The 24,508-nt window shown below is 49.2% G+C and overlaps 1 protein-coding gene across 4 annotated transcripts in view; it reads left to right on the top strand.

Annotated features, from left to right (window-relative positions):
* Positions 1 to 24,508, top strand: part of PAX7 (paired box 7) — a 149,269-nt gene that overhangs the window by 53,783 nt on the left and 70,978 nt on the right. For all 4 annotated transcript variants that reach the window (XM_054008838.1, XM_054008841.1, XM_054008839.1 and 1 more), the window contains exon 5: positions 13,527 to 13,726. In XM_054008838.1, coding sequence (XP_053864813.1) covers positions 13,527 to 13,726 — 200 coding nt within the window. The remainder of the gene's footprint in view (positions 1 to 13,526; positions 13,727 to 24,508) is intronic.

Raw genomic sequence — 24,508 nt, forward strand, 5'->3', positions numbered from 1 at the left:
GGACTTCACAGATGTGCTGAGGAGTCGGGAAGGGCCCCTTTACCTCGGGGTGCTTTAAAAGGCCAAACAAAAGCCAGAAGAAAGGGGGGGGGTGGGAGGAGGGGAGAGAGGCGAGAACTAGAAAAAAGTTGAAAGAAAAGAAAAGAGACTGGAGTTGATGGATATTCCATCTGTTTATGCTCAGGCTAGTGCAGGGAATTGACAAAGGCTGTCGGAGGCATCGTCTCCCTCTCTCTCGCTTCGTCCCCCTCCCCCACCATCTCTCCCCAAATGTTTTGGATGCTCTGGTTTTGTTCACTGCTCACACGTAACAGAATCTGTTTTCATGACCGGGGGTCTTTCCGTGGGGCACGGCAGCGGGCAGCTGCCCTGCCAAGCACAGATTTCCAGTGGGACTCAATAGGGGTCCTGATGGCTTTTATTTCCTTCACGTTCAGAGAAGTAGATGGATCCAGGACTTGATCCCCATGGACATGCCATGAGCTACACCGATTTATGTCAGCGCAGGAGAGGTTTTGGTCTGTGCACGGCATTGTCCAGGTGAAGTGTTAAGCAGCGCCCTTCTGCATTGCCTGGCATCCCTGAGCCCCTTCTCGGAGTAGCAAACATTTAACTGGTAAAGATCTCTGAATGAATCACTGTCAGTTCTGAAACATATCAATGTGCAAGTGGTTTAGAGATCTAGCCCAAACATAGCTCATGTAATGGGCTTTATGTACATCTCCAAGACAATTGAACCAGGCTAGATGGATGGATAGATAGAGAAGACTGTCTGGTGATAGACAGATAGAGAGATATGGATGAGCAGGACTCCAAAGTAAAGTCCTTGACCAAGTCTTCACTCAACTCCAGTAATAGCAGCAGTGAAAATGCTTTGTGAGGGTGGATCTCCCTCGTTCTATCAAAACGAACATCTCTACAAGCTGGAGTATTGGGTGGTGCTGTTGATGGTCAGGCTTCCTGCTTTCCGTTCCAAAATGCATGCACTGGTCTGTTGCTCCACAGTTCATGAGTCCCATTGTGCAAGACAGTGTGGGACCCCCGAATGCATTGCGGGTGTTGTGAACCAATGTGTATCTGCAACTTCAGCCGCTCGCTTCCACTTGGAATGGAAGGCGTGGAATCCAGCACGCATGACCCCCTGTGCACCTCTTCCCCTGGCGGACCCGTGGGCTGGAGAGAGGCTCCCATTGTCTTTTGGGTCTCAGCATAAAGGAGACGATTACCTTAAAACACAGAGGTGCAGCGGCTTTGAGCTGCTGTTTAGTTTAGGCTGAAAATGTGACCGAAACTGTGCTGCTTGTATCGATCTTAGGTGCTTATATGACCCCCCTGTGCCATACAATCTTTTTAATATATTTATCATCACTCCTTAGAGGTCTGGATTAACTGGGGCACAGAGTGACTAAGTGACTTGCCCAAGGTCCCACAGATGTCTGTGGCAGAGCAAGGAATAGAACTGCCATCTCCTAAGTCCCAAGCTAGTGCCTTAGCCACGGTGCCCTCCTTCCTCTTGTTCAGCAACAGTTGTGTGAACATTTCATGCCAAAGCACCTAATGAAATACACCCCAGTTTGACTTTGTTATGAGCCCACAACATAAGAACACAAAAGCAGCCATATTGGGTCAGACCAAATGGCCCTTTCTTCCAACAGTGGCCAAGGCCAAGTGTCCCAGAGGGAATGAACAGAACAGGGAATCATCAAGTGATCCATTCCCCTGTCACCCAATCCCAGCTTCTGTTTGCAAAGTGGGGCCTGAGTTCTGGTGGAACTGGGGCGGTTTTGCCATGTTTTTACCAGAACCAGGCACAGCGTGGTGATCCAGTCCAAGTCTCACTTTGAATCTTCAGATTTATCATTTCAATTTTAAACTGCAGTGTGAATCCAGGGAATCCGAAATTGGAAAAGAAACTCATCACTTGCTGCAGACCAAAATCTCTGAGTATGGCACGGCTCTAGCTGCATTTAGGTTTGCTGCCTGATCGAACCTGCTGACCCAAACATTAAGAAGGGAGCTCGGAATGACATTTGATTTTCCATTCGCTTCTTTTTCAGGCTATTTAATCTCCAGCTTTCTCTTCTCACTAGCTTCTCCCCTCTCACGCACCCCAATACAATCTTGCACCTTCAGAGAAGGCAAGGGAAATGCCTCCCCGTTCCCACCCCCGTCCTTCTGGAGCATCGGTCTCATTGTTAGTTGTAAAGTCCATAATGGACATTACCTCGATCTGTGCTTTGGTTACAGCTGACCAGTTCAGTGCCTGAATAAAAAAACAAAACCCTCGTCTCCTAAGGCCCCATACTAATGCTGTGCTGAACACTGCGGTCCCCAGCTGAGCTGTAAATGACTTTTTCATTTTCCTAGCCCGGCTACCCAGTCTGTTTGGTATTCAAGGGCACCCCACCATCACTCGGCTTGGACCGAATTACTTGATTAAAACGCATATCAACTATTATGGGATTCAGTTTTCTGCTATCGCTTCACACCACAGCCCCTAAACTATGTTAAACTGTAATATAGTGGAGGAGGGGCGGGGGGAATTGGGAGACAGAGGAGTTTACAGGTTGGGGAGAATGAAGAATCCAAGCTATATTGTGTGCGCCGGTTATTGTTTCTTCGTGGATGGGGCCGGGGGGGAGGAGGGGGAATGCATCTGGAGTTGGAATATCTCTCTGGCTCTCTTTTGAACACACCTGCAGCTAAACAGGTTGGGAGGGGAGAGTGAGGAAGGGTTATTCTGCAGAAATCTTATTTAGTTAAAATCCCACCCTCACATTTAGGGCTTAACACTTCATTGGTCTCAAAGAAGAGAGACTGGGGGGGGGGAAGAGATTTTTATTTTCGCATTTAAAAAAAAATCTCATGGAAATATAATTCTTTTGTGCCTGCAATCCCGCCGCCTCTCTCTTCAACTCACTTTTTAGATGGTCTTGTTTGCATTTTGATGGATTTTGTTTGCTTTCTGCCTGTTCCTACTCCAGAGAGAGGCAGATTCTCTATTCCCAGGGCTGCCCAGCTCTTGCTCAGAGAGAACCATCAATTGTGGTCAGAAAATGGGTACTCTCTGCAAATTAAAACCATACATCTTGCTGTGCCTTATTGATCCTCCCGAATTGCTCCCATCGCCAGTTGAGGGCAGTTGGGGAATCAAAATAGGGATTTTATGACCCCACCCCAGCACGGCTGTCCCCTCTTGGCACTTGGCATCCAAGCTGTGTTTTTTCTGCTTCCTCCTCCAACCCTATCAATATTGATTTTGCATTCTAGCCAGCAACTCTGCCACTGATGCAGCAGGCAGAACAGAAACGCTCTTGCTCTCCTGTGGCAGTATTGGCTGTAGCATGAAAACTTGTCTGGGTCAGTAAACTAAGTAGATACGGGCTGCACCATGGGCCGTTCTTATCTCGGACAGACTCATTTTCCCGCATAAAAATAACTAGCCTGCCTGGCAGACAAAGCCAGTCTTTTGATATCAATGCAAATCAGTGTGTGAAATCTCTGTGCTGCTGCTCGTTAGGGTTTTATACTGCCACCCATTCCATAGTATTGGAGTGCCATCAACAGTCTGTTTCCAGAGGTAGGGGGAGGAGAAAGCACAATGGTACCAGAGTCAAAGATCCAGGCTGTAGTCCATTAGAGCCTCAAAAAGCCAATTCAGAAGGGCTCAAAAGGACAGGAGGAATATGGCCTCCATAGATGTATATGGGATTGGTCCTGCTTTGAGCAGGGGGTTGGACTAGATACCTCCTGAGGTCCCTTCCAACCCTGAGATTCTATGGTTCTATGATATGGGGCATCTTCCTAGTGTCGAGCTGGATTGTGATGCCCTGGTTCACACTGAGTAGGACCTAACCCCATGTGTAGCCCCATTGATTCCAGCAGGGCTACTCATGGTGTAAGGTGCCGCTCGGCATGAGGAAGGGGTTCACAGTCTGGCCCTGTGCATGTGTCATGGGGTCCTGATCAGAACTTATACCCAGCCCAATGCTCCAGCGGTGGCAAAGATTTCCATCCAGTGAGTTCTTCCCTGGAGTGCCTCTTGGCTGCATTGTGACAACGTGACACCACATCACCAGCTATTGATGTGAGAAAACCATCCCCTCACAGCAGGGGCTGCTCCCCGTGTCACCAACCAGACACCGAGAGGCCACAGAATAATGCTCTTTAATTGCCCCATGAGCATGAGGGTGGGAAGAGCCCACGGCCCAAACTCATAAGGTTCAGAGCAGAATTTCGGGATGGGTGGCAGAGTTCCATTCGCACCCTGCCCAGGAACGGATCCATGCAGCCTCCTGAGGGGCCTTGTGGGTCAGAGGGTTTGGACGGCCAAAGTCTTCAAAGTGGGTTAACGCCACCCGCTGTTGTGCTGTTGATTCAAGCTTCCCGATGCCTTAACCAGCTTCCCAGTGAGTAGACACCACAGCCCCTTTGGTGCAGTCTTCTTGGGATGTCCCAACTGCCCCCGTGACTTCGGAGTGATTTGGGATGCAGCCCCTTTGATGCCGTGACTTACCATGTGCTGACAGCGCCCTGACGGGCTCCGGCAGGTTCCCAGCGACTCACAAAACCGTTCCCCTCTGTCTTCCTCTCAGTCACTTTTTAGGACGGGGCAGGTGGGAGCAAGAGAGAGAGGAAATGGAGTTAAAGGAGAGAGGGTGACAGAGAGAGATGAGAAATATTGAAGGAGAAAACACGTAGCCCCCTTTTTACCTCCCCTCCCCCCCCCCCGCCCAAATCCGATCTCCTCCATAATGAATGCGTCTTCATGTCCAATCCTGTCTGCGAATCCTTCCAGAAAGCACCGAGGTGCTTCAAGATGAGGCAGCGGGCCCTTGTAGAGCATCGAGGGCTGTCTGAGCCTGGAGGGGCTCGCCGTGGCCGATTCCACCTAATCCTGTTGATTAATTTAACTCCAAGGCTAAGAGGCTCCCAGAAGTAATGGAGGGAAAGGGAGGGGGAAAGGGCTGGGGAGAAAGAGAAGTATGCCCCTTAATTATTGAGGGTTTTTCTTCTTCCTCCCCCACCCCCACATCCCCATTCCACTCCCACCCCTTTCAAACTCCTGCAAACTCCCTCTGCTCAGCTCCTCCTAATTACACGCCCCACCTCAGCTGGCGTTGTTACCCAGGAATGCGCGTTTGCGGGCCATAATTTACACATTTTCTCATGCTAGACTGGATTGTAAAACCAGCTCCCCCTCCCCTCCAGCTCTCTCCTGTCTCCCAGACCCCCTTCCTGCCGCACCAACACACCTGCGTCTGTTGTTTTGACCACGTACCCGTCATCCGGGAGGCGCCATCTTGTTTCACCCCTCGCGTCCTCAGTTCAAACCTGGGGCTTGAGGTGGATCATGCAAATCTCCAGTTAGCCTCTCCTCACCTTCTTTTCTCCGTCCTCTTGGGGGCGGGAGGATGTGATGGTGTGGGGCTGTTCCTGGGATTTTGTTCATGGTGAAAGTTGATGCTACAGCGAAGGGCTGGACCGTGAGCCCAGATCTGAATGCCCCCAGTTTTGGCTCTAGTTCAAGTTTTGCAGCTTGGGCTCATCTCTGCTCGCCGCTAGGCAAGGGTTTCCTGAGCAGATTCTGCACTTCCGCAAATCGGCAGAGCTCCATTGATTTCACGGGAATCTGACCCATTGACATCAGGGAGGCGACACTGATTGACGCCAGCTGAGGTTCCAGCCCATTACTATCTTTATCAATTATTTTGTATTACAGTCACGCCCACCAGCTCCAATTGAGAGCGGAGCCCCTTTGTGCTAGGCGCTGTACACAAACATAGACCCAGCCAGACCTTACCCCAAAGGGCCAAGAATCTAAATAATGGGGGGAACTTAAGAAGTGTTGCCAATTTTCAAGTTGGCAAACTTTCTCCTGTGCTGTAAACCCGCATTTGTTGTTTGTTTCCAAAGGTCGGTCAATTAAAGAAAAGAAAAATGTTTTTCTAGCTACAGGGCAGCTGTGCTGTGTGTGGGAGATAGAATCGCCCCTCAGAAACTAGACTGGAACCAGTGTGTGTCCTGTATCTAGAATATACTATAGAGGGACTGCTCTTTCATCTCCCCTCTCTGTGCCACTTTTCCCATGGCTTTTTCTCCCTTCTTCTCTTCTTCTTCTTTCCTTTTCACAGGCAATCCCCAGACATCCTTGAGGGGTTGAAAGCGAGCGAGCTAATCTTTCCCTGTCCCTCATTACAAGGGGTGATGGGTGACCCATGCAAAAGGTGCTGCCTGGTTTTTCCACTGCCTTGCGTTTAGGGTGGTCAATTACACTTGTGTAGAGGGGGCATAAAATGCTCCCCAATCGCAATTATTGTCACTGTTATTTGCATTGCAAAGCCCTAGCGCCATTGCGCTCGGCGCTGTACAAACATATAACAAAGAGATGACCCCACCCCAAAAAGTTTACAGTCAAAGTGGGATTTGCCACCCTTGCACACCAATGGTGACATTATACACCCACTTCACACACCTTTCCTCAGGTGCATGTGACAACACACGGTGTAAGGGGGGAAGAATCAGGCTCATAGACTTTATATTTCAAAGGCTTTGTCGACATGCAAAAGTTGTACCCCTTTAACTAGACTGGTAGTGTTAAAGCAATATAAGACCCTAGTGTGGATGCAATTAGACCTGTCTAACCATGCTTATACCCTAGGGTTTATTCCTATAAGGGAAGGGGGTAAATTAGACCAGTATAAGACATCTTTATCACAATGTAACTGTATCTGCACTAGGAATTGTACTAGTATAAATATTATGGTTAAAAAAACCCACAGCTGTAATTGACACAGTAATAGCGATGCAAAATCTGGGGCCCTAATCAAACGATGTTTCTCAAAACTATCCAGTATCTCGGGTTCCACATCCTTGGAGGTTTTTAAGAACAGGTTGGACAAACCCCTGTCAGGGAAGGTCCAGGTATACTTGGGTCCTGCCTCAGCCCAGGGAGATGGCTTAGATGACCTCTGGAGGTTTCTTCTAGCCCTACATTTCTGTGATAATCAGGCTGGGTATTTTGCACGGTTTCTTTTTCCAGCCAGGATCGAAATACCTCCAGAACAGCCTGTCTCGCACTACTTTGCTGCTTCTGCTGCCTATCCTGGCTGGAGCCCGGTTGTTCAGAGGCATCCAGAGAAGAACAATAATAAACAAGGGAGGCAGGGAAGGCATCCAAACATTTTCAAACTGGGGAAAAGAGTTGGTTCAAGTGCTGGACGAAGGCTCCTGGTGGTTCGGGGGAAGGCCATTATTTTTGTGTTATACGCAGGGGGTGGTTATTCCCAGGAGCGCCGCCAGCCTTTCTGCCGCCCTAGGCGGCGGAAGGTCCTGCCCTGAAATGCCGCCCCCCACAGAGGCGGCGGAAGGTCCCGAAATACCGCCGCGGTCGCCGCCCCCCAAATTGTAGCGCCCTAGGCGACTGCCTAGGTCGCCTAATGGGTTGCGCCAGCCCTGGTTATTCCTGCGGTTTTCTTAACCTTTTTGTTCGTGAACTTTGCTGAGAATAATAGCAGTGAGTCCCCCGCACGGGAGCCCTCTGACTAGGAAAAGACCTGTTAGAGCATTGAGTCCATCTTTATGTAGTTACGGGAGACCATCCCCTTGATAATAGAGGATGCATTGGCTAATCAGCTGATACTACACTCAATCTTAGCCAGAAGGCTGCCCGCATTATTTAATAAATCTGTGCCTGACAGTGGCAGCTGCATCCTGCTAAGACCAGCTGGTTCCAGACGTGCCCTGGGATTTGTCTTGCTCCCTGGCCTGTTCCGTATGGTCTTGTGGTTAAAGCACAGGACTTGGCATCAGGAGTTTTGAGTTGTATTCCCAGCTCTGCTGCGTGACCACAGGCAAGTCCCTTCCACTCTTCATGCCCCGTTTGTCATCTAAAGCTTTCTGGAAATGATCAGACAGGGAGCATTCGGGAAGGCCAGTGTATCACTGCCGTCACTTTATAACGATGGCTTTGGCGCTCTCCCATCTGGCACTGCAGCCAGGTAGATGGCCAGCAAGTCCCAAGGGACAGTGTGAGGCTGATGAGTTGGGTGTCATGACAACTGGCTATTCCCTGCCAGGCTCCTTGTGAGGGATTTTTCACCTGCCAATTTGCGGATGTTTAAAGACGTTTGGCTCCTTCCCATTACAGACCACCATGGAAAATATGCACAAGAGGCTAGGTGCGGAGGCAAACCGGGGCGGGGAATGAAGCTTATCTGAGTTTTGGGAGGCTCTCTCGTTCTACTTCCCCTACGCCTACACCAGTGGGGTTGCAGCAGGGCTGGATGAATTAATGGCAGGTATTCTGGCAGTAACACCAGATAGCCAGAAAAATTGGATTCATTGTCCATAGATAGTGTAGCACTAACCCCAGGTATATAAAACACCTGGATGGTGGATGTTTTGTTCAGAGATAGTCAAGCACAACAACCAGAGCCAGCTCCGTTGTCTATAGATATTCTAGCACCACTCCCAGGTAGACAGGTGAACTGGAGGAGAATATTATTATTTATTATTAACGTCACATTTATATTGTGATACGTCCAGATCGGGGGGTTCACTGCACTAGGCACTGTACAATAATATAGTAAATTACAGTCCTTGGGCCGAAGCACTTAGAGTCTGAAAGACAAGAAGTAACATGTGGATGAGACAAACACGGGGGTCAAGTTTAAGAGGTGGGGGAGGCAGGGTAACAGAAATAATGGGATATGTGCAATTCTTAAGGTCAGGATCAGTGATCACAGTAATCCCAAAGCCGACAGGGACTCTGGAAGTCCTCTCAGGTGGTTAGGTTGCCTGCATGTTTTCTACTGGCCAACAAGTCCATCCCACCCCTACAACACTGTAAATCTGAAACTCCGTGTAATTACTGCACAATGAAAAGAGCAGCACGTAGCTGTTCCTTATGCAACAGCCTGAGGATGGCTGCTATGTGTGTGTGTATTTGTCTATATTGAAATAATGTTCAATCTGATTAATTTGCCTTCACAACTGTCTCTGGTGTATTGAGGACTCTGTTGTATTGCAAGCTATCACTTTAAGAGCGGGGTGTGGGGGAGCTTTCTCGTCCTGCTTGCAGGCTCCTAGGAAAGTATGTGAGCAGAGTAAGTCTGGAAGGAGCCAGTTTAAAGCAAAGTGGGGTGAATTGTGCCTTGCTGCCTTGGTGAGCAGCCTGCTTTCTCTCTCTCTGTTTTGGGTTACTGTGCATTGTTCTGGAATCTAGGAACAAAAATAGTGTTCCTCTGCAGCCTTCCAGCAAGAGTGTTTTATATTTTTTATCTAACTTCTCTGTTTATATGCTGCGGACAAAACACTCTCAAGTGTCCTCTCATTACCAGGGACAGCCTTCATTTTAGACCCAAACTTACCTCTGTCCTAACTTTTATTATTTCAAATTATTTCCATCAAGAATGCCAACTAATGAAACTGACAGTTGCTTGTGAAATATACAATTATATGTATGCTAATGAAACTAATAATATGTTATTGGATTCCAGATGTGCTTGTGCACAGTCTGGTTCTCCAGAGTCCAGATGTGTCCGGAATTGTCCGGGGCCCAGATGTGCATGTTGCACCATTTAAGAATCTAGAGATTTTCCTGAAAATGCAAGAACCAATGAAGCTGATCATGTACCAGATTTGTGCTACAGTCAGGATTCTAAAGGCCTCCTCCAAATATTGGCCCGATGCTGGTCTCACTGAGGTCAACAGCAGAACTGTTATTGATTTCATTGGAACCATGATTTGGCCCACTGGGAATAACAGATGTGAGATATCGAAAATATGAGGACACTATATATTGTATTGCAGAAAGGGATCTGTGGATCACAATCTAAATATGAGTCAACAGTGTAACACTGTTGCAAGAAAAGCAAACATCATTTTGGGATGTATAAGCAGGAGTGTTGCAATCAAAACATGAGAAGTAATTCTTCCGCTCTACTCCACGCTGATACTGCCTCAACTGGAGTATTGTGTCCTGTTCTGGGTGCCACATTTCAGGAAAGAGGTGGACAACTTGGAGAAAGTCGAGGAGAGCAACAAAAATGATTAAAGGTCTAGAAAACATGACCTATGAGGAAAGATTGAAAAAATTGGGTTTGTTTAGTTTGGAGAAGAGAAGACTGAGAGGGGACATGATAACCGTTTTCAAGCACATAAAAGGTTGTTACAAAGAGGAGGGAGAAAAATTGTTCTCCTTAACCTTTGAGGATAGGACAAGAAGTAATGGGCTTAAATTGCAGCAAGGGCAGTTTAGGCTGGACATTAGGAAAAGCTTCCTAGCTGTCAGGGTGGTTAAGCACTGGAATAAATTGCCTAGGGAGGTGGTGGAATCTCCATCATTGGGGATTTTTAAGAGCAGGTTGGACAAACACCTGTCACGGATGGTCTAGATAATACTTAGTCCTGCCTCGGTGGAGGGGACTGGACTAGATGACCTCTCGAGGTCCCTTCCAGTCCTACGATGCTGATTCTATTGGTATCCCACAGGTGGAAATAGAGGTTGGGTTACAATCACCTGGTGCAGTGATTCCCACAGCTCTGAGAACATGCAGTCACTAATTGTACTTAAATGCATATTGGTTAACTAGAGGGGACCTGATTCTGATCTCCCTTACACCAGTATAACTACCCTGACAGATAGGAAGCCATGTAGCTCATGCGGCTACAGCAGAGCCCAAGGTTAACTCAAACGGAGGTGGCCCATCACGCCTGCATCTAACAGCTCAATTCAGACACGGTGCATCCTCCTCACATAGACCCAAGAAATGAAAGCATCCTGCCCTGCAGCACGCTGGATCCAATGGCATGTTTGACCTGCTCGTTATAAATAATTGGCCCCCATTGGGACATTTGCCTCATGCGCCACAGGCCGTCCGCATTGTTCAGCAGCTGTTGAGAACGCCATAGCTGGGATTCCCAGTCCTGGAAGGGAAAAAAGGAGGTTTTGGTGGAAAGTTCCGATCATCACATAAAAGCACAGTGCAGAGAAGGGGACAGATTCAGCCCTGGGGCAGCTCCATTGACTTTATATGGATTATTCCAAGGATGGATTTGGCCCTGCATATGTAACTCATGCATTTAATGATAGCTGATAAAGGTTTGGCCTAATAGGAGTAGATTGGGACTGTGAACCATGCACTAAAACAGATTATGGTCCTGATTCTGCTCTCAGCTACGTCCGTGTAAATCGGGAGTAACACCATTGAAGTCAGTGGAGTTATTCTGGTGTAAGGGAGATCAGAATCAGGTCCCCTGTAGTTAACCAATGTGCATTTAAGTACAATCTATTGTATTAATGAGAGACAGAGAAAGAGAAAGAGACAGAGAGCAGATTTCGCTGAGGAGACTTCAGGCTTTATACATCATGTTCTCCAGTCTGCCTCCATACTGACCAAGGGCATATATCCCACGAGAATTGACGTTGTCTCTCACTTTCCCACACAGCGACACAGGGTACCGGCCTAGATTAAGCATTCTGTGCATCGGTATCTGCACCGCAGGTGGCACTTAACCTGTGGCAGGGTCGCACAGCATCTGTTGAGACAACAGTTTTGCAATGTGAGTGGCCTCGAGGGAGCACTAAAGCGTGATGCAGTCTAGCACCTTTCTCCCACCCCCTCCCAGTAAGGTTCACTGGGCCGCGTTTTTACACTGGTGTAACTCTGTGGACATCAGTTGAGGATTTGCACTTGTGTACATGAGACCAGAATCAGGCCCACTAGCTCTGGGGCAAACTCTTTTAGGCCAGGTATGATCTATTTGGTTTTGTTGTTTAATGGTACGTTCCATACACAGCAAAGACTTGATACTGGCAGCAGGTCCAGCTTAATACAACTCAAACAAATGCTGAAGCATTTCTTTCTTTCTTTCTTTTACCCTCCCTCCCAGATAAAAGACTGTAGCAGGTGGGGTATCACAGCTAACCATGAAGACAGAGTAGTTAGAGTGAGAGCCAGGACTGTAGCCAAAACATGTGCAAACAACAGAAACTTGTTTGCTTTCCCCCTCCAAGAGCCGAGGACCTTTTCTGTGAGTTGTGACTCCCTTTAACCTTGTACGATGCTGACAGGAGATGCAGTTACTGACTTAACAGGAGACCTTTCCCTGTGAGCTGTTTTGAAACTAGTGGGAGTTCTTTAAACTCCTAGCGTCTCCCTTAAGATGCTCTTAGCCCGTTAAAAATGCTATTTATAGACCCGTCATCATTCCCTCAAAGTGGGGCCCAGGGGTGCCCTATTCACTGAAGTCAGGGGGTCAAATGCTACTTTTGAGGATGGGTGTTGGGGAAGTTTCGCTGTCTCGCTTGGGACAGGTGGAGCCTGGGCAGTTGTGAAATCTTCCTGTGCACTGTGCCCAGAAAAGGGGCATCATGCCAACCAGACGGGACCACCTCTAGGGTTGACGGGGGAATTCACTCAGCTCATGGTCTTTCTGCAGAGATGGTCAACAATGAGCATCGGCTGTGGTGGGTTTTGGGGGAAATGGAGGCTTGTTCACAAAGAACTAAACCGAGGCCCCTAAACTCATGTCACAAAGGGGCATCAAACAGCCACCAGCTGACTCAGGCTAAGGGGCCATTTAACTACAATGTAGACTGTTTGGATTCAGGCTGAAACCTGAGCTCTGGGACCCTCCACCTTGCAGGGTCCTAGAGCCCAAACTATTGGTGTTAGGTCCTCTGTCCTCCACTTAAAGCCCCTACCCAGCTCAGGGCATCTATAGAGGATGTACTTTCTCTCAGTCACTGAGGAGCAGTGCTGTTTCCATCAGCATCAAGCCAGCAGCCCTGTGTCCTCTGGGCAAGCCAGAAGTAGAAACTCTTTTCATGCCCCATGAGAGTTTTTGAGGGTTCACATGTGTTTCCATGTCCCAAATCAGGACAAAGGGTTCACAAATGTTCACAAACTGATCATCCAAAAACTATAATACTCATCAAACTGGGTCGATTGACATGTTTGGATCATTTGTAGGTGTTTCCTTTCAATTCTGACCTTTTTTTATTTTGAACCTTTTTTTAAAAAATAGAAATGAACGTTTCAAAATGAAAAATAGTGCCCAACTGGAAAACGAAACGTTTTGTTTCAAAAATATCAAAACGGGACATTTCTACCATTTGGAAATTTTTCTTTTTTTCCAAACAATTTTCGAATCGGGAGATTCATCAAAATCGATCCTTTCCCACAAACCATTTCAGTTTTGACAAATCAGCATTTTTCTGACAAAAATGTTTTGTCAGAACGTCCCCGACCAGCTCTACCCAGAAGTAGAAGTTGGCTTGGTGGACACCATCACTGTAGAATTGCTCTAATTCTGGTTGTGGGGGTGGCTGGGAGGTGTTAGTAGGCTATTAACTACAGGAGGTCAGACTAGATGATCTGCTGGTCTATTCAGGCCTTAAACTCTATGACTGTATTGGATTCTCTCCTTTCCTGTAGCTGTTTAATTCTTGCTTCTGCACCTGCTTCCCCTTTGGCTTTTCTGCCATTTAAGCCTCAATCCTTCTTCTCTTTCCTCGCCAGGTAACAGGCTGGATGAAGGCTCAGATGTTGAGTCTGAACCGGACCTACCCTTGAAACGCAAGCAGCGCCGTAGCCGGACCACCTTCACGGCCGAGCAGCTGGAGGAGCTGGAGAAGGCCTTTGAGAGAACCCACTACCCAGATATCTACACACGAGAGGAGCTAGCCCAGAGGACCAAACTCACAGAGGCCCGAGTACAGGTAAGGACGAGAGTCAGGACATGTCTGAGTCCCCTGATAACACAGTAGCCAGGGGACTCTCTAGGTCCATTGACCTAGGAGAAGGAGGGGCTGAGAGTTGGAGGATGACACGGCGGATGTACCATTTCTGTAGGGTCAGGTGACCTGGGCCTGAGATGCATAGTTTGGATCCAGATCCAAAGTTTCCCCATAGCCCAAGGCTGTTCCCATCTGGGATTTTGGTTTGGCCCATTACAGCTGCAAAATTTCAGTCCAGATTGGGATCACGATCCAAACCTTCCCAAAGCTGACGGGGCGTTCAGTTCTGTGTTTAGTGCCTGGAATGGGGAAGGGGCTGTTTACCATTTACCTCAGAGTGGCTGGGGCTGTTTCTACCATTTCCCATACCCCGGCCTCCCCTCTCCCCGTCCAAGGGTTTGGATCATATTTTGCAAAGGTTGCAAATTCTGCGTGTGAATCTTTTTTTTCTTTTTGCAAATCTCCTGAGCGTTTGTGGGGGGGGGGGGGGGGAGGGAAGGGGAGAGGAGGAGGAAGGGAGAAAGCTATGACATCGACACAATTAATAGCCCTTGTGGGAACTCCACACACAGACCCTTGTGTCTTCCAGATAAAGGCTGGGTCAGCAGTGTGTGCAAACATGCAGAGGGATAAGGAGTGTGAACAGATCGGTGGGTATAATAGAGCCCCCCGGGGAAAGGGAAGGGGGGGGCTGAGGATTGTGCTGGGTTAAAGAAGTGAAATGGAGACACCAACAGCCAGTGTGGGCAGCGCTATTAGATTTCAGCCTCAGCATCGGGGGCTCTGTGTGTCGAGCCCGGAGTGGAATTGCAGCCGCAGGAGGGAGGGAAAGAGCAACCCTGTCTCGTGACAGGGAAATCGTTCTTCAGTTAAATGACCTTTCTGTCTAAGATTCCCCTCAGAATAAAAACAGACCTGTGTTCATCCCTCCGAGGCCAGCCCCGCCATACGGCTGCATCCTCCCAAAACCAGGCCTCACACTTCTCGGACATCCACCCGGTTCATGGTCTTGCCCCGGCCATCAAAAGAGAATGGAGAGCCGCAATGCTACAGCTCACAGCGTTTCCTGTGTGTCTTTTCGCCTCCCGCTGGCTTTTCCTGCCCGACGCATGTTCTCTGAAAGCTGCCACGGCTCAGGCTCAGACTCACAGCACATGGGTGTGGCAAAGGCTCAACGATTGCAGCGTGTCTCCTTGAGCCACCCAGCATCTCTCTGTGCCTCAGTTTCTCCATCTGTATAGTAGAGAGGATGATATTGGCCTCCTTTGTAAAACGCTTTGAGATCTACTGATGAAAAGCTCTATCTAAGAGCGAGGGATGATTATTATTTTCCTGGGGAGGGAAAATCTGAATGTCCCTTGAGACACAAAAGAGGCCCTGTGTCAGAATAAATCCTTCTTCCCATGAACATAGGCTGTATTGCCCCAGCAGAGGCGATGTAGTGGACATTAGACCGATAGCGGCCTGGGGCACATGACCTATGAGGAGATGCTGAGGGAACTGGGGTTGTTTAGTCTGCAGACAAGAAGAGTGAGGGGGGATTTGATAGCAGCCTTCAACTACCTGAAGGGGGGTTCCAAAGAGGATGGAGCTCGGCTGTTCTCAGTGGTGGCAGATGACAGAACAAGGAGCAATGGTCTCAAGTTGCACTGAAGGAGGTCAAGGTTTGATATTAGGAAAAACTATTTCACTAGGAGGGTGGTGAAGCACTGGAATGGGTTACCTAGGGAGGTGGTGGAATCTCCGTCCTTAGAGGTTTTTAAGGTCAGGCTTGACAAAGCCCTGGCTGGGATGATTTAGTTAGGGTTGGTCCTGCTTTGAGCAGGGGGTGGGACTAGATGACCTCCCTAGGTCTCTTCCAACCCTGATCTTCTGTGATTCTCTGATACTAGACTTGACTTTAGCCAAGAGGGTCTTCCTGAGATTTTAGCAACAATAATGCGATTTGTGCAGGATGAGCCCAGTCCACCTCCCACTGAAACCCAAGGAAAACCCCCATTGCCTGCAGTGAGCATTAGAACAGGCCCTGTGCTGCTCCAAGAGTTTATCCTTCTCTCTGCATTACACTGGGTTGCTCATCCTCTCGGTTTACAGCACATCGGTGGTGAAAGCCAGTCTACGGTCACTGGTCTAGAGCAGAAACGCAGCAGCTGCGTCACTGAAATGTTGCTTTATTTCCTTCTGGGCAACGCCAGTAAAATCACCCTGCTGGGATCCCAGTTTGTGCGAGGTCTGAGTGCTCTTCTCGAGGACAGGAAGCACAGGGCTTCCTGTCTTCAAGTCTCATGATAGCCGCTAGCCAGCAAGAAGGCATCTTCACTAAACAGGAGCAGAGAAGGGGTCATCTTTGCACCACGAGACCTTCTGACCTCTTGAAAATTCTCCTACCTGCTCCTGAAGCAAGCCCTGCTCCACCCACCCTGGATGGCAGGGGCTTGTGCTGGAGACAAAATACCGAGGGGGGTTGCATGCTCCTGTCCTGATTTACTTTGGCTGACGCAGACATGGAAAGACCCTAGTAGAGAAACAAGGAGAAGTAAGAAGGTGCCGGTTGGCCAAACCCACCCAGAGAATGGTGCTCGGAGGGGGAATTCTACTTGGGCAAAGACCCCTACGCACATTTTGACGGTGAAAAATATATCTGTGTTCAGTGTATTGTGGTGCCAGTCGCGGGAGCCGAGGGAAAGCCCGAGGAGTGCCAGAGAGTCAGATTCCTCCCCACAGCCCCTGCCAAGTCTTCTAATCCAGGCACCCACGCAGCTGGAAGAGCTGCACTGTGAACCCGTGGCAGGTTCCTTCCTTCCGAGGAGCTCCGACCTCAGAGCGACAAGGGGGTGGAGGAAAGCAAAGCCAACCAAATAAATAAAGAACCCCCTTCCCTCGGCTCAAGCTGTGATCTCCGAATCCCGCTCCTGGCTCCCAGGCAGCTTGTGGGGAAAGCTCCTGCCAGAGTTCTAGTAGCAGCTGTTCTCCGAGGCACATTCCTGATGGCTTTTTCATTCCCACATCCTGGCAGGCTCGGCTTCTTCCCACCGCTTTTAAGCCTGCCGCCCCTTGTAAAATTTTCTGGATATCAGAGCGGATCTTTCACTGGCTCTCAGGAGCCACAAACATCAGTCAATCAAGTTCTTGTGGAAAACACACACACAACAGGAAGAGTCCTGCAGCCCTGTTCCCCTCTCTTCGCAGATTCTGTGGCCAGAACGGATGTTTATTAGCAGTAGTTATAGTAATATTACAGTAATGGCTAGAGACGCCAGCCAAGATCGGGACCTCATTGTGCTAGATGTTGCGCGCGCGCACACACACACACACACACTCTCTCTCTCTCTCTCTCTCTCTCTCTCTCTCCGTGCCCCAAGGAGCTTACAAGGCAAAACAGACAAAGGGTGGGAGGAAAAACAGAGGTACAGAGAAATTAAGTGCCCCAGGTCACACAGCTGACCCAAGATCTCCTGAGCCCCATCTAGTGCCTTATCCATTGGGTCCCACTGCCTCCCAGAGCAGCTAGTCTGATCTCCTGCATGAGAGAGGCTGTGGAATGAACCCTGCCCTGTCCCATTTCGTGTCTGCGATCCCTGAGCCCTTACCCATACACTCCCCTCCACCTGAGAAGCCCCTAGATCTGTTAAACTCACTGGCAAGGCTTTGGAACTTGGCCGGTCGTGCAGCTGTCCAGCTAAGTGGAAGTTTGACACGTTGACAGCTAATAAAAATTTGCAAGCTGAAGAACAAGGGGAGGGGGAGGCAGGACCAGTTGTGGGCTCCTATTTCTCATCTACTAAGAAAATCATGGACGAATGAGTGATATTTTCAATAGGGCCATAGCAACCTTTGCGCAGTCAAGGTGCATGGGTCCAGAATGCAGGCACTGACAGTGTCCAAGATACATGTCATTTAGAGGCGTGTTAAGTCAATGGACAGGCTGCCACTGACTTCAGTGGGACTTGCATCAGATTCTTAGGGCCTGAACCTATTGCCTGTGAAAGCAACAGCAAAATCCCCATTGACTTGAATGGGAACAAGACAATGCCCGTGTGTTCTACTCCAATTGTACACTTATAGACTCATAGACTCTAAGGTCAGAAGGGACCATTATGATCATCTAGTCTGACCTCCCGCATGATGCGGGCCACAAAAGCTGACCCACCCACTCCTGGAAGAATTCTCTCCCTTGACTCAGCTGTTGAAGTCCCCAAATCATGGCGGTTCCTTTTTCCGGGTCACTCTCGCCTCCTTTGCCCCCACTGCCACCCCAACCAACTGAACCACTGGGAGTCAAGTGGGACCACGCCTGCCAAGTGTTTGCATTTAGTCCCCAATCCAGTCAAGCTCCCCGTACCAACGTGTCAGGTGAGGTCACTGCAGTGCTGGTTGCTAATCAGGGTATGTCATTCCCAGTTCCAGGAGACATAGCTCTGATCCAGCCTCGTGCACGACCAACAGAGTGTAGCTGCGACGGTGGGAGGGGCTAGCCACCCTGAGTACGTACCTGTCTGAGATGCCAGGTCCGTGCTCAGCACAGCTAACCCTCCTGCTGCTCATGCTCTATTTGTAGCACACTAGCCCAATCAGAGTTAGTATCTATGGCCTGGTCTATACTGGGCGCGGGACTGATCTAAGATACGCAACTTCAGCTACGAGAATAGCGTAGCTGAAGTTGATGTATCTTAGATCGACTTAGAATCACTTACTTTGCGTCCTCGCGGCGCGGGATCGACAGCCGCCGCTCCCCCATCGACTTTGCTTCCACCTCTTGCCGAACTGGAGTTCAGCAGTCGACGGGAGAGCGATCGGAGATCGATTTATCACGTCTACACTACACACGATAAATCGATCCCCGATAGATCGATCGCTACCCGCCGATCCGGTGGGGAGTGTAGACGTACCCCTTGAGATGGAAATATGCCATCAGCTTGAAGTGTAGACATACCCTTAGCCTCATGGCGTAGAGGCCGGGCTGGGGCTTCTGCACTGCTGATCCCAATGGTAGCAGGAGGGCCTGAGCTGACGCTGGATTAGAGCCAGGGAGGTCTTGGTTTTATAAAACCTAGATTAATGATGGTGAACTCTTTGCTTTGTTATGTTGCCTTGTTTTCAGTAGGCTTCCTGGGCCCAAGGTTAAACTCAATATCTAGTTCTATGGGCGTCTAACTTCCTGGTTAGTAACCACCATCAGGTGGCCAGGCTTCCAGGGCCAGATCCTTAGCTAGTGTAAATCAACAGAGTAAATAGGTTCCTCATTCTGCCTCCACGTCTCACTCCCACTGCCCAGGAAAACAAGAGGGGCTTTGGACTGTGCCCTGAAAATCCGCAAAATCAAGCTACCGAGTGGGGGCGGGGGATTGCAAATCAAGATTCAAGGGCCTCCTCACAGAAGTCCTGTGCCCAATTTCTCATTTAGGTCAGATACCTCTACTGATCTCAACTATAGACATGTACCATAGTGGAAGGGGAGATCTCTCAGGTAGGCAAGTCCCGGGTCACACGAGACTCATTTGCAAGCTGCTGAATGTCTCCTCCTGTACTGAGCTTATGTAGTATCTTTCCTTTCCAAGTGCTTCAGGAAGATGGATAAGTATTAGGAGCTCAATAGCACAGATGAAGAGACTGAGCCCTGGAGAGGAGACGTGACTGGAGCTGGGTGGGAAATGCTTTTCCCATCCTGTACAATTGTTTGAGATTTTGAATTTTTTTCTCACCCCAAATCAGGACAAAATGTCGACAACTCAGAAATTTTCATGAGCCAAAAAATCTGGAAAAAATAAAAATAAAAATTGGAGCAGGTGGATTGAAACGTTGCATTTTGATCGTTTCAAAATGATTCCTTTCAATTTCGCCCTTTTTAATTCATTTTATTGACCTCAATTGAACTTACATTTCAAAATGAAAACTTCCCCACCAGCTCTTGAAGTGACTTGCCCCAGGTGACACAGGAAGCGAATGGCAGAGCCCAGAAGTCTTGTTTCTCAGTCCTGTCCCCAGTCTCCTGGGTCATGGTTCTTCCCTGATCTAATGCTGTCTGCTGATCTATCTAGCAGTATTTCTAAAGAGCACATCACTGTGGTATCTAAGTGCTGCTCGGGGTTTCTGAGTTGACCAACTGGAGGAAAAGACAGAGAAAAAAAGCTTAAATTCTTTGAGCAATGAAAACATTTTCAAAAGTGGGCAGTGCTACACAGGGGCCAGCGCAAACAACTGGGTTCCATTTCTCCTGCCATTAAAATGAGTCCATGAATGATCTTCTGCATAATTCACTAATGCGGGCACGCAGGGCAAGAGACTCAGGTAGTTCAAATCGGAATAGCTCCATTGATTGAAATGGCGTTCATTGATTTCAGCGGAGCTATACCAATTTCCAGCAGCCGAGGGTCTGGCCCATAGAATCCGGTCCCCTTCCTGTTCCAGACGTCTAGTCTGGAGTCCAGTTCCCAGCTGGTAAAACAGGATCCCAGCAGCCTGCAATGTGTCAAGGCACTGGGATGCTCAGTGCTCTACTAGTCAGAAATCTCTGTGGTCAGTGGATTGTATGTCTCTATGTGGCAGTCTGGTTGTTGGTCCCAGGATATTAGAGAGACAAGGTGCGTGAGGTCATATCTTTTATTGGACCAACTTCTGTTGGTGAGAGAGATCAGCTTTCGAGCTTACGCAGCGCTCTTCAGGTCTGGGAAACACACTCACAGGGCCGCCCAGAGGGGGGGCAAGTGGGGCAATTTGCCCCAGGCCCCGGGCCCCACAGGGGCCCCCCACAAGAGTTTTTCGGAGCTCCTGGAGCAGGGTCCTTCACTCGCTCCGAGGGCCCTGGAAAACTCTCGTGGGGCCCGGGCCCCCAGAGCTTCTTCCACTCCAGGTCTTCGGTGGCAATTTGGCAGCGGGGGGGTCCTTCCACTCCGGGACCCGCCGCCAAAGTGCCCTAAGACCCACGGCAGGGGGTCCTCCCGCCCTGGAACCCACCGCCAAAGCGCCGGGTCTTCGGCGGCAATTCAGTGGCGGGGGCCCCCTGCCGCCGAAGACCCCAGGCCCCCTGAATCCTCTGGGCGGCCCTGCACACTCAGAGTGTCACAGCTAAATACAAGGTGGAGTTAGTTTCCCAGACCCGAAGAAGAGCTCTGTGTAAGTTCAAAAGCTCATCTCACCAACAGAAGTTGGTCCAATAAAAGATATGACCACACCCACTTGTCTTGCCGAGTCTATCAGGAGTCATTATGAGGACCTTCTGCGCTTGGAGGCGTCGTACAGAGATGGTCAATGTCTTCCCCAGAGCTGAGCGTTAATCTGAGACATGTGAGGTTGCGTGAGTCTAATTCAGCGTGCCTGACTAGTTGATTCCAAAGCTCGTTGAGACTTTTCCAAACGGGCTCTGTTAATGCAATCCCTTCGTTCTCAAAGGTCAGTGGAGAATGTTTTCTTTCTTCCACGGGGTTTGACTCGTTTGCATTTCTTGCACGGGGGGGCCGCTATGAGGTTATGACACAACAGCTGCCCCGCGTCTTTGGCAGCAGCCAGGAGAGACTGTGCACAGGAACTGTGTGAGAGGCTATGCTTAGGATCAGGGACTCTTCCTGGCAGAGGCCAGGTTGGCGTGTTCATTCTCTGTGGCACGCGGCCAGCTAAATGGCTCTCACACACACGGGAGGGGGCACCCACATGGAGCAGCCCCTGGCTCTCTAGCAGCCATGTCAGTGGCATTTCCTGTATGTGCCCATGCACTGCGAGAGGCTGACAATGAAATAAATGCACAGGCATGCCAGTCGACATTCAGCTCCCGGGAAAAGGTCGCGGGGGGTGGGGGGTGTAGGCTAGAAAACACACCCAGCCAAGTTGAGAGGAGCATTCCACTCTGCAAAGCCAGTAAGGACTGTTCTGAATTACTCATTCTCCACCTCCCCAGACTGAGTTAAAAATAGAAATGGAGATGGATCCAATAAAAGGAAAGTCCCCAACTCCCTTGCCCCAAGCCACACTCTCCAAATAAGCCCCACGTCTGTCCATTAGCCACTAGGCTGTATCTCAAATCTTCTGCTCTCCAGGGTCACTCACACCACGGCGGCAGTTCTTCTCCACCTGGAGTTGGCAAAGTTAAAGATCATCTATAAGAACTGCAAGGATGTCCCTCATCTCCCAGCTGTGCATGTATCCGTGGATGCGCTTAGAATTGCATGCGCGCTTTCTGACTAATCCGTAATTACATATACATAATATGTAATACAGACATATATGTAATACAGTAACTGGCGCAGCCCCAAATGGAAACAGAAAGGTGCCAGTTAAGGGACTGAGGCCAAGGGGGAGCTATTTTACTGGATAGAGTCTCTCCTACGTCATTAAGTGTATTGAACATTACAAAAAACATAGCGGGCCCGGTAAAAAGAGCCTTCCAGGGGTGTCGCCCCAGCTGGGCTGGGGCCCCTCGCCATGCCCAGTTTCCAGCATGGCGTTGGCCTAGAACAGGCCACCGCCTCTTACTCCTGGTAGTCGCCCCGCCCTTGTGGGCTGGTTGACTTTGCTTCTGGGTGGGGGAAAAGCAAAAGTCCAGCTCTACACAAACCAAGCCCCTCCTGAGGTCAGTCACAAGGCAAAAAAAGTCCAAGGCGTCACCTAACTTCAGAGGGCAGCTTTGTTGGAGTCCTTATGGCTGGGTAGCCGAGTCAGCCCCTCCCTAGCGGGGTTACCCCTGTGGTTTGCAGGACTCCTCGCAGAGCTGGGTGGTTTCTGGTGCAGGAGCTACTCTAGTCACTCCTTTCATAGGGCTTCCCCTCGTGTAATGCAGCTTCCTCCTGCATGATTGACAGGGCCAGCGTGGAGGAGCTACGTTAGCACATGATGCCTCCAAGCCCCTTCCCTGTCAGTGCAGGATTTAAACACCCTATCACGTCCCCTTCCCCTCAGAAACAACCCTGCGGCGTCGTGTCCTTGTCAGTTGCAGCGTTCACGCTCCGAGGAAAGAAATCAGCATTTGCATGGGCCTTGCCAGCTCTGTGGGGCACCTGGAATCTGTACGGTTGTGGGACTAGGTTCCGACGCGGGATCCTCGCGTTCGTGTCTTTCATCGTGGGCAGCCACTGGAGAGGCGCGTGGTCTGTAATCTGTGAAAAGGCGAGCCCCAAAAAGTAATAGCATAAGGCGTCCCTGGCCCACTGGACAGCCACGGCTTCCTTTTCGATGACTGAGTATGCCTCTCCAGACCTGGAGAGTACTGCCGCAAGACCTCCATCCAGCTTTATAGAAACCAAGCCCCTCCTGGGGTCCATAACAAGGGAGGGGGAAGTCAGAGGCATCTTCTTACTTCAGGGATGCCTAGATGGCAGCTTTGTTGGAGTCTTTATGGCTGGGTAGCCGAGTCAGCCTCTCCCTAGCGGGGTTACCTCTGGGGTTTGCAGGACTCCTTGCAGAGCTGGGTGGTTTCTGGGGTGAGGGCTCATCCTACTGGTCCAGGAGCTCGTCACTCCCTTTGTAGTGCCTCCCCCTTGTGTATTGCAGCTTTCTCCTTTAAAAGCCCTCTTCCCTCCCATGCATGACTGGCAGTGCTGGAGGGGCGGGGCTACTTTCGCACATGGAGTCTCCCCAGCCCCTTCCTGTCAGTGAAGACTTTATACACACCGTCACAGGCCCAATCCTACAGTCCTAGTCCAGGCAAAACCCCTACTGAAGTCAGTGGGAGCCAGGACTGAATAAGAACTTCAGGACTGGACCTATAGTTAGGCAAGATCAACTGGTTTTGCTTTCCTAGTGCAAGAGATCCATATGAACACGGGAGGTAATTTACAGCAGCAAATGGTGATCCATTTCACACGGGTTTAGTACTGAGCGTACGCTTGCAGTGTAGATACGGAGGAACCAGTTCAGATGGAATAAGCGCTGGAACACGGTTTTACTTACTTTACTTTAACTATCACACCAAAAAGGTGCAGATAAGCTACACCCTTCTCTAAACTGAACCTTTAGTTCCACCTCAGCCACCATCCCAGGTGCCATCTAAAGCAGATAAGTGTGCCACTTATCCATTGCTTAGAGCCAGTGAAATTCACGACACTCAATCTGTTCTCCTGGCGATTACCCCAATTAAGCAGGTCTACTATTTATTAGGGCACCAATTTAGTAGATTTCATTGGGGTTAACAATGGAAAATGTTTCTTAGACTCAAGCCTGGTGTTTGCCAAGATATTTTAATCTTTTATCTATTTCCCTCAGCATTGAAGCTATTTTTGTAGCCGATGCATAGCTTTTTCTGTTGCAAAGAAAATCTCCACAATATAAATCAATGTGCTGCTGTTCTGTTGTTAAAGCCTATCGCCAGCCAGACAATAGCAGTGGGAAATCTACTTCCCAACACCTTATTCACCTCAGTGAGGTGTGTGCATCAAAGCCTGTTTTGGAAGGCTTAAATGCAACTGTAACACTGTTAAGATTGGGCCATCTAAGAAGCAGGTATTCAAGCGGAGATCAGGCACTTTAAAAAAAACAAACCCACACTGCTATGCAAGTGCTTTATGCCATCAGTGAATTTATTCTAGTGTCTTTCAGCTTCCCCGTTTATCCCCAGGACATACAGTTTGTAGGGGAGATAAATAGATCACTGGAAATGGTGATTTTATTCTTCATTTTAGTTACTTAACAGCATTTCTTTTGACCACTGAAATGATCATTGAGAAATTCTGTATATACACTGTAGAGCTGGAAGATGCTGAAAAAACAATGTTCGCAAACGTTCATTCCTATTACAAACAGCGTTTCGGTCCAGTCATAATTTAGTTCTTTTTATTT

This window comes from Malaclemys terrapin, chromosome 19, assembly GCF_027887155.1.
Source record: "Malaclemys terrapin pileata isolate rMalTer1 chromosome 19, rMalTer1.hap1, whole genome shotgun sequence".
Taxonomy (NCBI): Eukaryota; Metazoa; Chordata; order Testudines; family Emydidae; genus Malaclemys; species Malaclemys terrapin.